This window comes from Dendropsophus ebraccatus, chromosome 4 (genome assembly GCF_027789765.1).
Source record: "Dendropsophus ebraccatus isolate aDenEbr1 chromosome 4, aDenEbr1.pat, whole genome shotgun sequence".
NCBI lineage: Eukaryota > Metazoa > Chordata > Amphibia > Anura > Hylidae > Dendropsophus > Dendropsophus ebraccatus.
The window spans coordinates 82,549,528-82,563,369 of NC_091457.1; the positions used below are offsets into that span (position 1 = coordinate 82,549,528).

The 13,842-nt window shown below is 41.2% G+C and overlaps 1 protein-coding gene across 1 annotated transcript in view; it reads right to left on the minus strand.

The window, feature by feature from the left end:
* Positions 1-315: 315 nt before the first annotated feature.
* MLYCD (malonyl-CoA decarboxylase) overlaps positions 316-13,842 on the minus strand; it is a 31,101-nt gene continuing 17,574 nt past the window's right edge. The window contains exon 5 of the mRNA XM_069966165.1: positions 316-1,840. Coding sequence (XP_069822266.1) covers positions 1,307-1,840 — 534 coding nt within the window. The 3' untranslated portion in view covers positions 316-1,306. The remainder of the gene's footprint in view (positions 1,841-13,842) is intronic.

Genomic DNA, 13,842 nt, shown 5'->3' on the forward strand with positions numbered 1-13,842 from the left:
TGTGTTTTTGATCTTGAAATATTCTGCTTGTTTACCCCTATTGCTTGCATAGCGCTCTGGAATCAAGGGTGCTTTAAAAATAAAATATAATAAAAGGATGTACCTCTACACTTATCAGCAACATCACCCAGCTATTGGGGAAGAAATAGGGATGTGATTTTAGCCACATTTAGAACGCATTCCAAACATGTCCAAAAAAAAACACGTCCCCATCTTCTTCCCAATAATTGGTATTGGTAGAAAAGCAGGTCGGCCCCTGCTTATAGTTTCCTTATAGAAGACATTTTCCATAAAAAAAGCTCTGTTACACAAATGTTTGACTTTACATTTACTGAATAAGGAGCCAAATGTTCATAAAAACGGTTGTCTTAAAGGACACAGGCTTAGTTTTGCTTTGCAATATAACAGTTGGGAAGACATATATTTAAAATGGATGTGGGTACAGTTAGATGTTAGGGCAAGGAGACACACGGTACCTATCATATATTAGTCTGGGCTTTTATTCTCTGGAACAAACTCTTGAAGTGCTGTAAGCTGTAATGCCGCCCTGCGCCCCCCTCCTTCCCCCATCTACAAATTGTGTGGATGTGCGATATTTGGAAGTAGGGTTCAGCTTCTAGCTGACACTTTGCATCAGAGAATAGAAGTATTTTTCCAAGTTCTGGAAACAGACAGATATATGAAAGGCACTGCGTGTCTCTTTGACCTAACAGCATCTGACAGTGTTAGCAGTTTGAAACTTAAATTACAGCTGACAAATTCCCTTTAAGAAATGAAAGTTACATTACACAGTTATAAGACACAAATAATTCACTTCAACCATGTTCGTGTCACCTAACAATTTGCAGAGTTTGTGCAGGATTGGTTAAACATGGCTGCTTTCTTCCAAAAACAGTGCCATACCTGTCTATAGGTTGTGTTTGATACTAAAGCACCATCCTATTCACTTCAATAGAGAGAAGCTACAATACCAGACACAACCTGCAGACAAGCACCTTGCTGTTTGTGGAGAAAAGCAACCACAATTTTCTAATCTCGTACAACCCCCTTATCAGTTGAAATAATTTATATAAAATACATTGAAAGAGTCACTAGACAAATCAACAAGCAGAAACAATGTGCAAGTGAACTTAAATCCATATAAGTCTCTGGTTCATCAAAAATGAGACAAGGCCCAGTATTAAATATACTCATTATTTGGCAAGACACAGCCAGTCAATGTCCACCTACTATGTAAAGAGTAGACAGAGTACAGGTCTACAGTGTAGGCAGCAGCGGTGGGCAGTCAGAACCCATTGGCCATCAATTACAATTTGCTGTACTTTCTAAATTGAGAAACCAAGCTGAGAACTTGTTCGGAGGCCTCAACGTGCTTCACCCGGAGGTATCTCGCACTGTTGACTGAAGTGTTCTCTAGGAAGTAGCGATAGTTGACCATCATGCCACAGGAGGCTGCAGCTCCCCTTGGACTTATATCGGCCATCCAGTTCAGTCTCCACATGACAGCCCCATTTTGTAAGTGGAAGTTTGCTACTGGGTTTAAGGCGAAACCACGATGCTTTTCTCCATACAAGTACCAAGCACAAAGCCTCATCAATGGGGCCTCAAGCACCTTCACAAGTCTTTCAGATTTCATCCACTCATTGCTGGTGAAGAGACGCTTCAAAATCTCAACTGCTGGTGCCCCTGTGATGTCAGATATCTCTTTACACTCCGATTCCAAAAAGAGCTCAGTCCGTCCCAGTTCTTTTGTTTGTGAATTAAAAGCACCAAGTAGCCATTTAGTAAATCCAGGTATAGGAGACAAACTGGAGAACTCTGAGAGCTGGGAAAATTCACCCTGCACAATATAAAAGACAGCATAAATACATAATATCTATATGCAGAAGATACACAAGCAATCTTGAAAACTGAGAAGTCTACGTAACAGTAGAAAACTGCATATATTGCACAATGTCAGCACCATTGGCTGTATCTGGAAGACCTCTTTGCCTCCTTTGGAAATTCTATGTCCTCTATCGGCTCACACAGTGATCAGCTACAATCTGTGGGAGAAACCAGCCGCAAGTGCTTAATTTCACAGCAGCACCTGCATAGGCGAAATTAAGTATTACACCGTTCCTTATTAAATCAAGGTTCTCGCAAAGTGAACTATGAACTATTCCCAAACAGTGTATTTGAAGATGATTTTTCAAAAATAAAAAAATTTGATGACTAGTCAAAAAAATTATACAAAAGCATATTACCAAAACATGTTACTGTATACTCTTATGGAATTCTGAGTTAATTAAGGGGTTCAGGATCCCTTGAAATCAAAGGACACAGCATATCCATGCAGTACATGGAGATCCTATTGACTGTCTAATACTTCATATCTTCGGTAGTGGCACTGCAGAGGGATTGTTAGATCTATCAAAGGGACACCAGAGCATAGCTGTAATCTGTGTGGGAATTCAGTAGCATTGTTTAATCACGTGAAGGACCTTTACAGTTAAAACAGATTGTACAAAGTATAGAACCCCATCTAGCATTAAAGTATACCTGTCGTTTCAAATGACCTTTTTAAGGATAGGCAGTCCTACGTGCATACATGAGGAGCAGCACGTCACCTGGCCACTATTGATCTTGTATATGGCATTTTTCATCAGATTTCTATTCTGTAGGTTGTCTTATAGCCATCTTTCTCTCTACATCGCTCTGCATCATGTGTGTTCCCAGGCACTCCTCCCATCTATCTCCTCCCGAAACTTGCATTGTTTGTAATCTGAGCATTTTTGACAAGACATATTACAAAGTTTCTTACATTCGTTTGTACTATTCTGTCATTTGTGCCTTAACTATCAGATGGGCTTTGGGCGACAGCAGTAAGAGACAACACCACAATTCATGGAGTAAAGCCGAGGAGGTTTCCAAAGAACCTTTAAATTCGGCAGTGTACTTGAGCCAAGAACATATTTATTTTTACTGCATATTTTATTAGGCATATTTAACTGCATATTTTATGAGTATAAATGTTGCATTTTCGTTGGCTTAGAGAATAATTCAAGGTCCTGCTCCATTTATAAGAGATGTTGTATGCTTGTGGCCAGCCTTCATTCAATGGCCTAACTTGCTTTCATTATATCCCTAATAACTGTCAGTACGGAGAAAACATGGTTTCATTAGCGCCATCATTCATCACCCCCATGGCAGGGACTAATAGGTATGGCACAATGCACTTAACTTTTTATTTCAGTCTAACGGTCACCATGGATACCACTTACCTTTTAACGATTTCCACCCAGGTCACTGCCGAGTATTCAATTAAATAAACTCTTGCAAAACGGCTGCTGACATTTGCAATATGAAAATTAGACTTTTTTAACCAGTGGAATTACCATTAATAGGCCTTTATTTATAAAGTTCAGTCACGCTAGCAATGCCGAGCTCCAAGCCAGAAATCATAGAATAAAAACCGTGAATATAAGATGAACAGAAGTGTTCTTACTTAATACAGCGTTAGGCCTAAGTGACCAAGGAAAATCTCTACTTCCAAAATTCTGTCATCAACTGCATTATACGTTACGCTTAGTGCACAATGGCATTTCAGCAATAATAAAATTATCAGTGCTTAACCATTTAAGGACCTATGACGTACAGGTACATCATGGGAGCCTGTAACTTAAGGACCCATGATGTACTGGTACGCCAGTGGGTCCGGCGGATCTATATAGTGAGCTCCGGACGCCATCCACACATTATATGATATATGACATCATAGCAACACTGTTTTATGATATTGATCACAACGCAGGACATATCCAGGGGCTAACTACATAAATGGAAAAATATACTCCTAATTTTTATTAAAGGGAACCTGTCACCCCCCGTGCCGGGGTGACAGGCTCCCGACCCCCCGTTAGAGCCCCCTATACTTACCTAATCCCGCCGGGTCCCGCTTCTGGAGGTGGTCGGGTGATGAAGATCTCAGCCGCTGCAGCCCGGCGCGCGCGCTGAGAGATGAGTCCAACACCGATAGAGAATGACGGAGCGCTGGACTCTCCTGTCATTCTCTATGGGTGTTGGACTCATCTCTCAGTGCGCACGCCGGGCTGCAGCGGCTGAGATCTTCATCACCCGACCACCTCCAGAAGCGGGACCCGGCGGGATTAGGTAAGTATAGGGGGCTCTAACGGGGGGTCGGGAGCCTGTCACCCCGGCACGGGGGGTGACAGGTTCCCTTTAAGACAATAAATGTGCTTAAATCATGAAAGACAGTTTACGCTAGATCTTCAATCAAAGTCTTAAGCCAACAGAATTTGCACTATGAAGCTGTTGAACCCACCCACTAACGACCAAGGAATGACCGAACAATGTTTTATTAACCTAACGACTTGCAACCGATTTATGAATGAGCAACAATAAAAATAGGTCCAGGTCTTATTAAGCGATCAAAGATTTCTCGTTCGTCGTTTAATAGTTAACTGCAATTACACGGAACGATTATCGCTTCACTCTGAACGATTTAACAATTATCCAAACGATAATTTTCCCATGGAATAGGGCCCTTAGAAAGGTGGTTAAGATTGATTGGTTGTCATAATCGTGCCATACCTAGGTGTACTCTTTGGAGGTATACCGACAGATCTCTCACTAAGCTCCATGGACCTCCTCTATTGGAACCTGGAATTTTTACTTTCTTAGGAGATGGACTTAAGTCGTTTTTTTTTTTCATTATTATAATTGGGGGGGGGGGGGGGGCGGGTTAAAAAAGTGTCATTTTCAGTAAAAAGTTGTATTTCACACAGGGGATGTACAGGGAGAACAAGGTAAGGACCTAGGAAATTACTTTTTTCGCCATCCAGAATATTATTAGAACATGTTGTAACAGGCAAAGTCATAGGAATCTACTTGGGAATACATTCTGGGGTAAGTCTTTACACCAGTATATGTTTTATTTGAGGGATAGAAAAGTATGGGAGTAGTCGTCTGAAAGAGAAATGCCACAACAAATGGTTAAAAAAAAAATTCTCAAGAATAACTTTTTTAATGGGGAATACAATGACAGGTGCTCTTTATCTCTACATCTAGTCAAGAGATTTGGAGCTGTGCATCCAAAATAGAGCTATATTATATAAGAAATCAAATTGGCATAGAATTGTGCATTACCTGCTCATAGTAGATTCAAGTGTGCCACATGGGTTCTATTTTAGCAGTTGCTTCTTAGAAAAAGGCAAAATCATAAATGGAATAAGTCACTGTGTAATATAAGGTCAAAATACACATGCAATACACTGGTGTAAAAGGGGTCTTAAAGGGGAATTGAAGAGGTTTGTTTGCTTGCTTTTTGGGGTGGGGATATTTTGCTGAGGCCTGAGGGGTAGGGGGAAAAAAACTTCCATAGCCTAGTTCCCTGTAGCTCCTATTCATCAGAGTAGGCAGACACTACATAGAAATCTCATTAAGGAAGCAGGAAGAACACAGGAGCAGCAGTGGACCAGAATGAGATGAACAAAAGCTGTGGGGGTCCAGGGGTATGTAAGTATAATTTTTTGTAGTGGGGTTCCCTTGTAGCCCTGTTCACTTGCAGGGATTAAAGGGATTTTCTGGGCAAAACCTATCGATGAGCTATCCAAAGGATTCAACAACGTAAGTCAATGCAGATTTAGGATTGTGAAAAGCTGGATGAAAATCATTACATTCAAGACATGAGCCCAAAAATACATCAAATCAACAAGACAAATCAATGGCTTATGTATATACAAAGATGTATTTCCTTTGTAACCCTAAGTGCCATGTCAGAATGTACCTTATAATGACTGGGAAAGCAGATATAGCAGTTCCATAATCAAACATGCCAATTATTCAGATGTGACAACTCCAGTTCCACGTTCCTGTGATTTCTTCTTTTTCCAATGCAGAATCTAAGGAAAAATGCTAGGATTGCTGAATTGAGGAGGTTGCACTAATATATAGAGAGTTTGTACGTGTTTCATCAGAAACTTGCTTTCTTGTCTTGCTCTTCCGCCCTAGGTTCAGCTGTGTCTGTTGCCCTGGTTCTCAGCTCAAACAGAAAACTGTGCCAAATCACTTTCAAAGCCAGGCTGCTGAGCAGGTGCTGCCATTAAACGGAACGGCGAGAGCCTCGTTCTACATTACAGGACACATAAATGTTTGCATTAAACCGCATGAGATGTAAATGTTTACTTCATGGCATTACTGGGAGGCACAGCTGCGATTGGTCCATTCCATATGAGACTTTACTTAATCAGAGAATACAAGTGTCCTTTAAGTTTAAGTCGGTAAAAAAAACAAACAAACACAGAACTAACATCAGAGTGCTGCAAAATACAGCTACGACATATATAGCTGGATTCACAAGTAAACAAAATGTAACCTAGAGTGGGGTTTTGAGGATTTTACTTTCCTCGTTGATTTCAATTGGGAAAAATCCACAACATAAACTGACATGATGCAGAATGTAAAGTCTGCCCTGCAAAAATAAAGAAATGTTTGCAGCTACTATGGGGAAGTGCCTATTCTACTGAATGTAATAAACTACTATAATACTGCCTACTGTGTACAAGAATGGAACTAGTAAAATATTCCTGCTTATGTACACGAATATAGCTACTTAAGCTGTCCTCCTACATGTAAGTATATAACTACTATATTCCTGCCCCATCTAAATACAACTTCTATAATACTACTTGCCATGTACAATAGTAAATCAACTAAACTTCTACTATGAACAAGACTATAACTGGTAAAATACTGGTACTACTATTATACTGGTCGTTATGTACAATAATATAACACAGCGGAAAGCACTCACCCATAACTTACTGCAGAAACTTGGCGCTTACTTTACTTGTCCATTGCACAGGGGGGCTAATGACTAGTGCAGGCATGCTCATAGAAAGACTATTTGCATGTGTAGTGTAAAGCAAGTATAAATTGAGTTGCAGCGCTTTGCGCAAGTTCACACCAGGTACTGTATAGCAGTTTAAAGGGGTTATCCAGCGCTACAAAAACATGGCCACTTTCTTCCAGAGACAGCACCACTCTTGTCTCCAGCTTGGGCGGGGTTTTGCTTCTCAGCTCCATTGAAGTGAATGGAGCTTGAATGCAAATCGCACCTGAACTAGAGACAAGAGTCGTGTTGTCTCTGAAAGAAAGTGGCCATGTTTTTGTAGCACTGGATAACCCCTTTAATATAGAGGGAAGAAGAAAAACATCCACAATCAGCTCTACTGGTGTTGAACCAGCAGAGGGCAGCAGTAAGACATAAGGATTCCAAAAATCCTGGATGCATCTCTGGACGCAGCAGCAGTAGAGGTCGCTATTGGGGGGACTTCTCAATCCCTGTGCAAAGTAGAAGTGGAGCAGTTGCCCACTATCACCAGCCAGAGTGCTTCAATTTTGTAAAGGCCTCTAAAAGCTGGAACCTGGAGTACATTGTAGGACATGCAGAATTTTTGTACAGTTTTTACTTTATATTAGTGTAAAACCCAAATCTCCTATAAATCATGTTATAAATTGTAAAGACACCGAGCCAGCAGAGCAAAACAGTGAGATAGGAGGGTTGTGGAGTATAGAAAAAAAAGGACAGGAAAAATCAGGATAATTCAGCGCAGCTCCGGATGAGATGACTTAAGTAAGGCCTCAAACAAGTCATATAATCTGCACCATTACTCCCTCCTATATGTACTATTTGTATATCTGAACTGTAAAATGCAGCTGAGCAGATCATTTGTATAGAAGACAATGGGATTTTCTTTAGTAAAGTGCCTCATCACATTTGTCAGCATGGTGACGGTAAATATTCCCACTCCCTAAAAAGCCACTGCAGCTGGCGATAATGAAGAGGATGCACTCAGCGGCTCTTAAAGCCAACTACAGTGTCACATGTTTGATGTATGTCTCATCTCTACAGTTCATCCTTGGCAAGCGCTTGTGAAGGGAAAGACACGCTAGGGTAAACGCGGTTCTATGGCCAACAAAACACAACTGTTGACAAGGCTTCCGGTGGATACCAGAAAAATATAGCCACATGTCGAAAAACCAAGCAGCATTAAAAGCAGCTCCTACAGAGTCCTGATGGCAGGCAGCCTCTCCAAACCCCCCTTCCCGCAAATATGTCATGTCTTGTATTAGCTGAGCAGGCAAAACCAAAGCACAAGGCCGGATTTCAAAGGAAACGATAATAAATGGTGTGCTGTGAACCGGATATCAAACAGAGAAGACATTCTCTTACACAAAGTGAATTAATGTACCCCCTACTGTAATACAGATATAAAACACAAGACACAAGGAAAGACATTCACATCTAAACAGGGAGTTTCACAAGGAAAAAAAATAAATGTAAAGAAGTAATTTGCACAACAGGTACAGTATGCTGCCCTATATACAAGCTACATGTGTAGATTGTGTCTATTAGGCACACGGGAAAATACCAGTATTATTATGGGAACAATCACTCTGATGGCAAGAAGTAATGCATTGCATTAAGGCAAGAGTAAGGCCTAAGGAGAGGATCACCAAAACGGAATCCTGTGTCATGCACTAACTCCTCAGATCTTGCACAAAGGATTTAAAGGGAATCTGTCAGTTTAACGTCATGTTAAAAGCTTGTGTGTCAAAAATACAGTGCTGAGCTATTGTAGGTATAACTCCTTACTTTCCTACTTTCCCCTGCCTTCACCAACATACCGGCCTAGACTTCAAGCACTGAGCTCTGTAGATCAATCAATCAGGATAGGAAGGTGTAGGAGAGTAATGGAACATGCTGGCAGTGGCTTGGCACCACCTCCTTGACACCTAAAGCCACAGTCTCCCTTTAAAGTGTCACTGTTGTTATAACTTTCAAAATCTTAATCAACAATAGATGTGATATAAAGAAAGTTTGCAATTTACATTCATTATTTTTGTTTTGTTATGATGGAGGACACATCACTTCCTTTGTTATGGGTCTTTTTTTTCCATAGTCTAAAAACAGGAAGTCCTGTGTTTCCCAAGTCATCACAGGGAAAGAAGTCATGTGACTGACGGACACATTGAGCCGTGACTCTCTGTACTGGCCAGGATTTCTTGTGTTTAGTCTTTTTTTTTTTCCAGTCAGCACAAGACTACAAATCTGACTTCAGGAGACTGGACCTGGATTTCTGGTATAGCTTTGTATTAATATAAGTATAGTATTAGTATAAGTATAGCTTTGTATTACAGCATGATAACTAAAAAAAAAATAATGAATGTAAATTGCAATCTTGCTTTATATCACATACACTGTTGATTTAGATTTTGAAAGTTATATCTACAGTGACACTTTAAAGGATAACTCCAGGTAGGACCACTTTTTTCTAAAATGCCTGGGGCAGGAATGGGTGAAAAAATTAACATCCACTTCCTGGTCGTCTACAGACCAGACTTTCTGAGTAGCCCCGTTCAGTCTTTAAGCGGAAGAAGCGGGACACTGCTACAGCCACTGACTGGCTGAGCGGGCCTGCGACGTCATGTCGCAAGTCCAATCTCTAGAGCAGGAAGTGACCAGAAACCAGAGCACCAGCACTGGAGCCAGGGAGGTAAGTGGAGAGTTCTCATTGAAAGGTCCTAATGCAAGTTGCTTCCCGTAAAAAAACCATGTCCTATTTATGCAGTGTATTATTCTGAAATTAAGTAGCCTATAGTCATAAATGTACTGGTTAATGACAAAGACTTTTTTTTTTTTTTTAAACAGAGCTTTCATTTATAAAGAGACATTCTTCAGATGGGTTTCCTAAGAAGGTAGCATCAGCCACTGTAAGGCCCTTCTGGTGAGATCAGGCACATTTATATGGTTGTTTTAAAGAGGATGTACCACCAGGTACATCCTCTTTAACCTGAACACATGAATCGAACGGCACCGGCACGAGGAAGCCGGTGCCGTGGTCAGTTTTCCGTACCAAAGCCGTTTCCCGTGCACGGCGCCGTTCTATGCACCGGAACCGGCCGGTGCTTAAGCACTGGAGGTAGGCCGGCCCGCCTCCAGTGGGAGGGAATTCCCTCCACTGTATGACGCGGCTCCATTCATTCTAAGGGAGCCGCGTCATGGAGGGGAGGGAATTCCCTCCCACTGTGGGCGGGCCGGCCTACCTCCAGTGCTTGACCACCGTCCGGTTCGGGTGCATAGAACGGCGTTCGATCCGTGTGTTCAGGTTAAAGAGGATGTACCTGGTGGTACATCCTCTTTAAAGGGTCTTCCCTTATCATGATAGGGTGTTTGACAGATGGGAACATTTACTGATTGTTAAAGCTGAGGGACAATGGGCTGCTTTGAGTGTTGTGGTCTTCTCACTCTATCCTATGGGAAGAATAAATGTCTCTAAAGGATAGCAGTGTGGCTGAGTACAACTGCCCTTTTATTCTAGCAACCAAAGGCTGTAAATCTAGGAAATATCTATGCCAAAAGGGATTAGCATTACCTGCTGTATGGATTGAATAAACTACTTTGAATTTTTTCACGTATATTGGAATGCCGCAGTATTTTGCCTTGGATATGCCAAAAGGGAGTGATAGACATTAATGTCAATATTGGTGGCATCTTCTACTAATCTACTTTTTATGGTCGTCTTCAGTATATAAGTATTTTAACTCCAAAAAACTGGAATTATCCTATTAGCTATGAACTGACTTAGAATGAAGACATGCTATCACCGTTCATTCACCTTGACTGTAAGCCCATTAGGATCTATTCCACATCCCAATTTGCATGATTGCTCGCCCTTACAAAACCGTGTAAAAAAAAAAAAAAAAAAAGTCTTTTCATGTGAGTCTTATTGCCGCTTCTTCAACAGTCTCTGCCATGAAACATCAATCAAAAATAAAATAAAATAAAAACAGCCAATACATTTATCTCACCTGGAAACTCATCAACTTCAAAGGGTTGCGTGAAGCCTGTCACATCTGCTAATGTTACACAGCTGCTCGCAAGAGATAGAAGAGAGTCCCTTTAAATACTGCTGAACGATGTCTGAGACATGCTATGGCGTGAGCCTCCTTGTGACACCCCTCCATCCTCTCTGCTAAAAAGCTTTCAGCGAGCCGGCGCCATGCACAAAAGCCTTTTGCAGATCCGAGGCAGTTACTAAGCAAGACAGAAAGGCACATCACAGACACTAAATAACTTATTGAGCCCACAAAGAAATGACAGTAGAAGCCGGCCTTTGATGTTCTAGTGGTACTGACAACTGCAAATGTCAGTGCTAGATTACTTTTTACCACTGAAAAATACCAGGGAAAATTTAATAACTCTTTCAATGACAAATCATGTACTCCCACAGAGGAAAGTTACAATAGACTAGCATTAATGGGGACCTATGATGGCAGACTAGTTTTTCTAGACCAGGACTACTAGCGGTCATAGGGGTAGCTACCATAGAGGGAGGGTAGGCAGCTGCTATGGGGCCCCTGCAGGGGGGGGCCCGGGGATGCACAGGGAAGATAAGATCCAATCTTTGTCCTTCTGCTTAACCCCTTATGTACTGGTGTGTGTAAGTGATCCAAAGTTCATTTACATGCTGCAACATCAAAATGGGTTAACAAGCAGAAGACAAGGCGATCGCTGCTTAACTGCTCTGATAACCCCTGACCTCTGTTCTCCTGAGCCCTGCAGAGGTCAGGGGTTATCAGTGCACAAGCCATCTCCTTCTCTTCTGCTTTTAACCCTTTTTTGTGCTGCAGCTTGTTAGATTTATGTCACTTACACACTTCAGTACATAAGGGGTTAGGCAGAAGGTAGTCTGCTCCTGCACCTATGTTATACCTGAACCTATATTAACCATAATGGCTCCTAATGGGCCCTTATAGTTAAATGCAGTGGATCAACAGAGCAAGCAGTGATAGGCTCTCTGCTCTGCCTAAGAGACTTTATTCTTTGGCCACATCACCAAATATATATATCCCCGTGAATCCTAGCTACGCCCCTGCTAGCGGTGCTGAACTATATGGTGACCACAAAATTTCTCTGTGACTAATGATGACAACCCCAATGTATATGCCGCATTATGGTCTCAGGACATCAAATAGTGGGGTTTCCTCTCTTAGGACACACTATGAGCCACAAGTGAGTACAAGGAAAGCCATTATTCGCAATGTAATACCACATTTCCACTGTAGTAGCCACAACTTTTCCTGGCCAAGGACAAAACCCCAGGGGTGCTAGTATTTTATTTTAAAGGGGTTGTCTGATGAGACTTTTTACTGCAGCTCCAACAGTAACTTAATTTTCATGTTACAAAAAAGTCCTTGTGTCACATTCAGAGAACAGGGCAAAACTGATTGGTGCTCCTTTTCCTACTTCCCATGGATTATATGGAGCTGCCCTGCATTTCTGTGCATAGTGTATCTGGTAAATCTATGCTGGTTTGAGGTGGATATCTTTAGAGATGTAGACTCATTAGAAGTGCCACTAAAGTGCATATAGTGAGGTCACATCACACTCAAAGATCTAGTGAAAAAGTCCCATCAATATGTGGAACATCTATTCCGAGCCTAATGTCTAGGGGAAATTTTCCCTTTTAGGGTTAATGGGGGTAAAATAACATTACCATGTCATTTCAAGAATGGTTTTATTTCTGAGGAGTTTGTCTCATTCTGGACGCAGGGAGTAAACATTCTCGCTAAGATTATTTCAGCACCATGGACAGCTGCTAATGTATACAATATAGGCCAGCTAATACCTATGCTGCTGTACATTGTCTTTTAAATTCCCTTCCTAAAACAGACACATCCAGACTTAGAAAAAGAGGTGTCCAGTCTGTAAGGAGGTGACACTTGGACCTTTGATGGAGGAGAGGAATTTAGTGGGGCAACACTGCATCCAATGGTGCAACCATAACTGAACAACATACGGTACATTTACACAAATTCAAGAACGTGTTCTTGCAACAACATCCCTTTATACCTGTCGATAATAAAAACTTTGGACACGTCCTACACAAGCCTAAGTTTGATACAAGGGTTGACCCCCTATATACGAACATTCTAAGAAATAAAATAATTGTTTCAGTTACCACTGAAAGTGATATTGAGTTATTACTTTTTCATCCAATTTTCAGAATAAAAGTCATTCATAAAGAAACTTGATTTTGAAACCCTTGTATCCTGTGCTGGGAAGATAAGCATTAGGAGGACTGAAAGAGAGATTGTCCGTGGCTGGCTGAAAATCTCTTATCAACAATTACATTCATATTTGGTGGAAGGGAATGGGATCATTCATCCGATAACACAGACTGAAGGAGGCAGCATCTTGCGCTGTGTATGAGTGGAAAGTAAAATCCTCTTACATTAAAGGTTCTAAAAAGTTTCTGAAAATGATATTTTCTGCCTCAGATAGTCTCCTGACAATCTCTGACCTCGCTTTTTAATTCCCATCCCCTCCCCTACTTTAATTTAACTGGCTTTGAAGAATAAAAGGAGAATATGACCGGAATGTGTCAAACCTGAAAGACATTACATGTAATGCAAGTAAAAAGAAGCGTAATTTAGATTTCAGTCTGCTGTACTTTTCTAAAAATAGGAGGGGGGGTTCAAAGTATACAGAACTTTTAGGAAGTAATATGGAGTTTTTTCCCTTTTACACACTGTAATATAAATGCAATAACCCTCTAGTAAAGGTGAAAATAGGGGGAAAAACTCCTTAAAGTTAATCTGTCACCCCCTGACCACCTACAGAGCTGGCAGCACTGCTGGATAGATATGAATAACTGCATTCAGAACATCTCTTTGTTGCCTGAGCCTGTCTGAGGCAGAGCTTATCATTCCTTGGGCCCTAGAATCAGCTGCATACACAGTACATACAGCATAGAGAGTTGTGGCAGTGCTGGG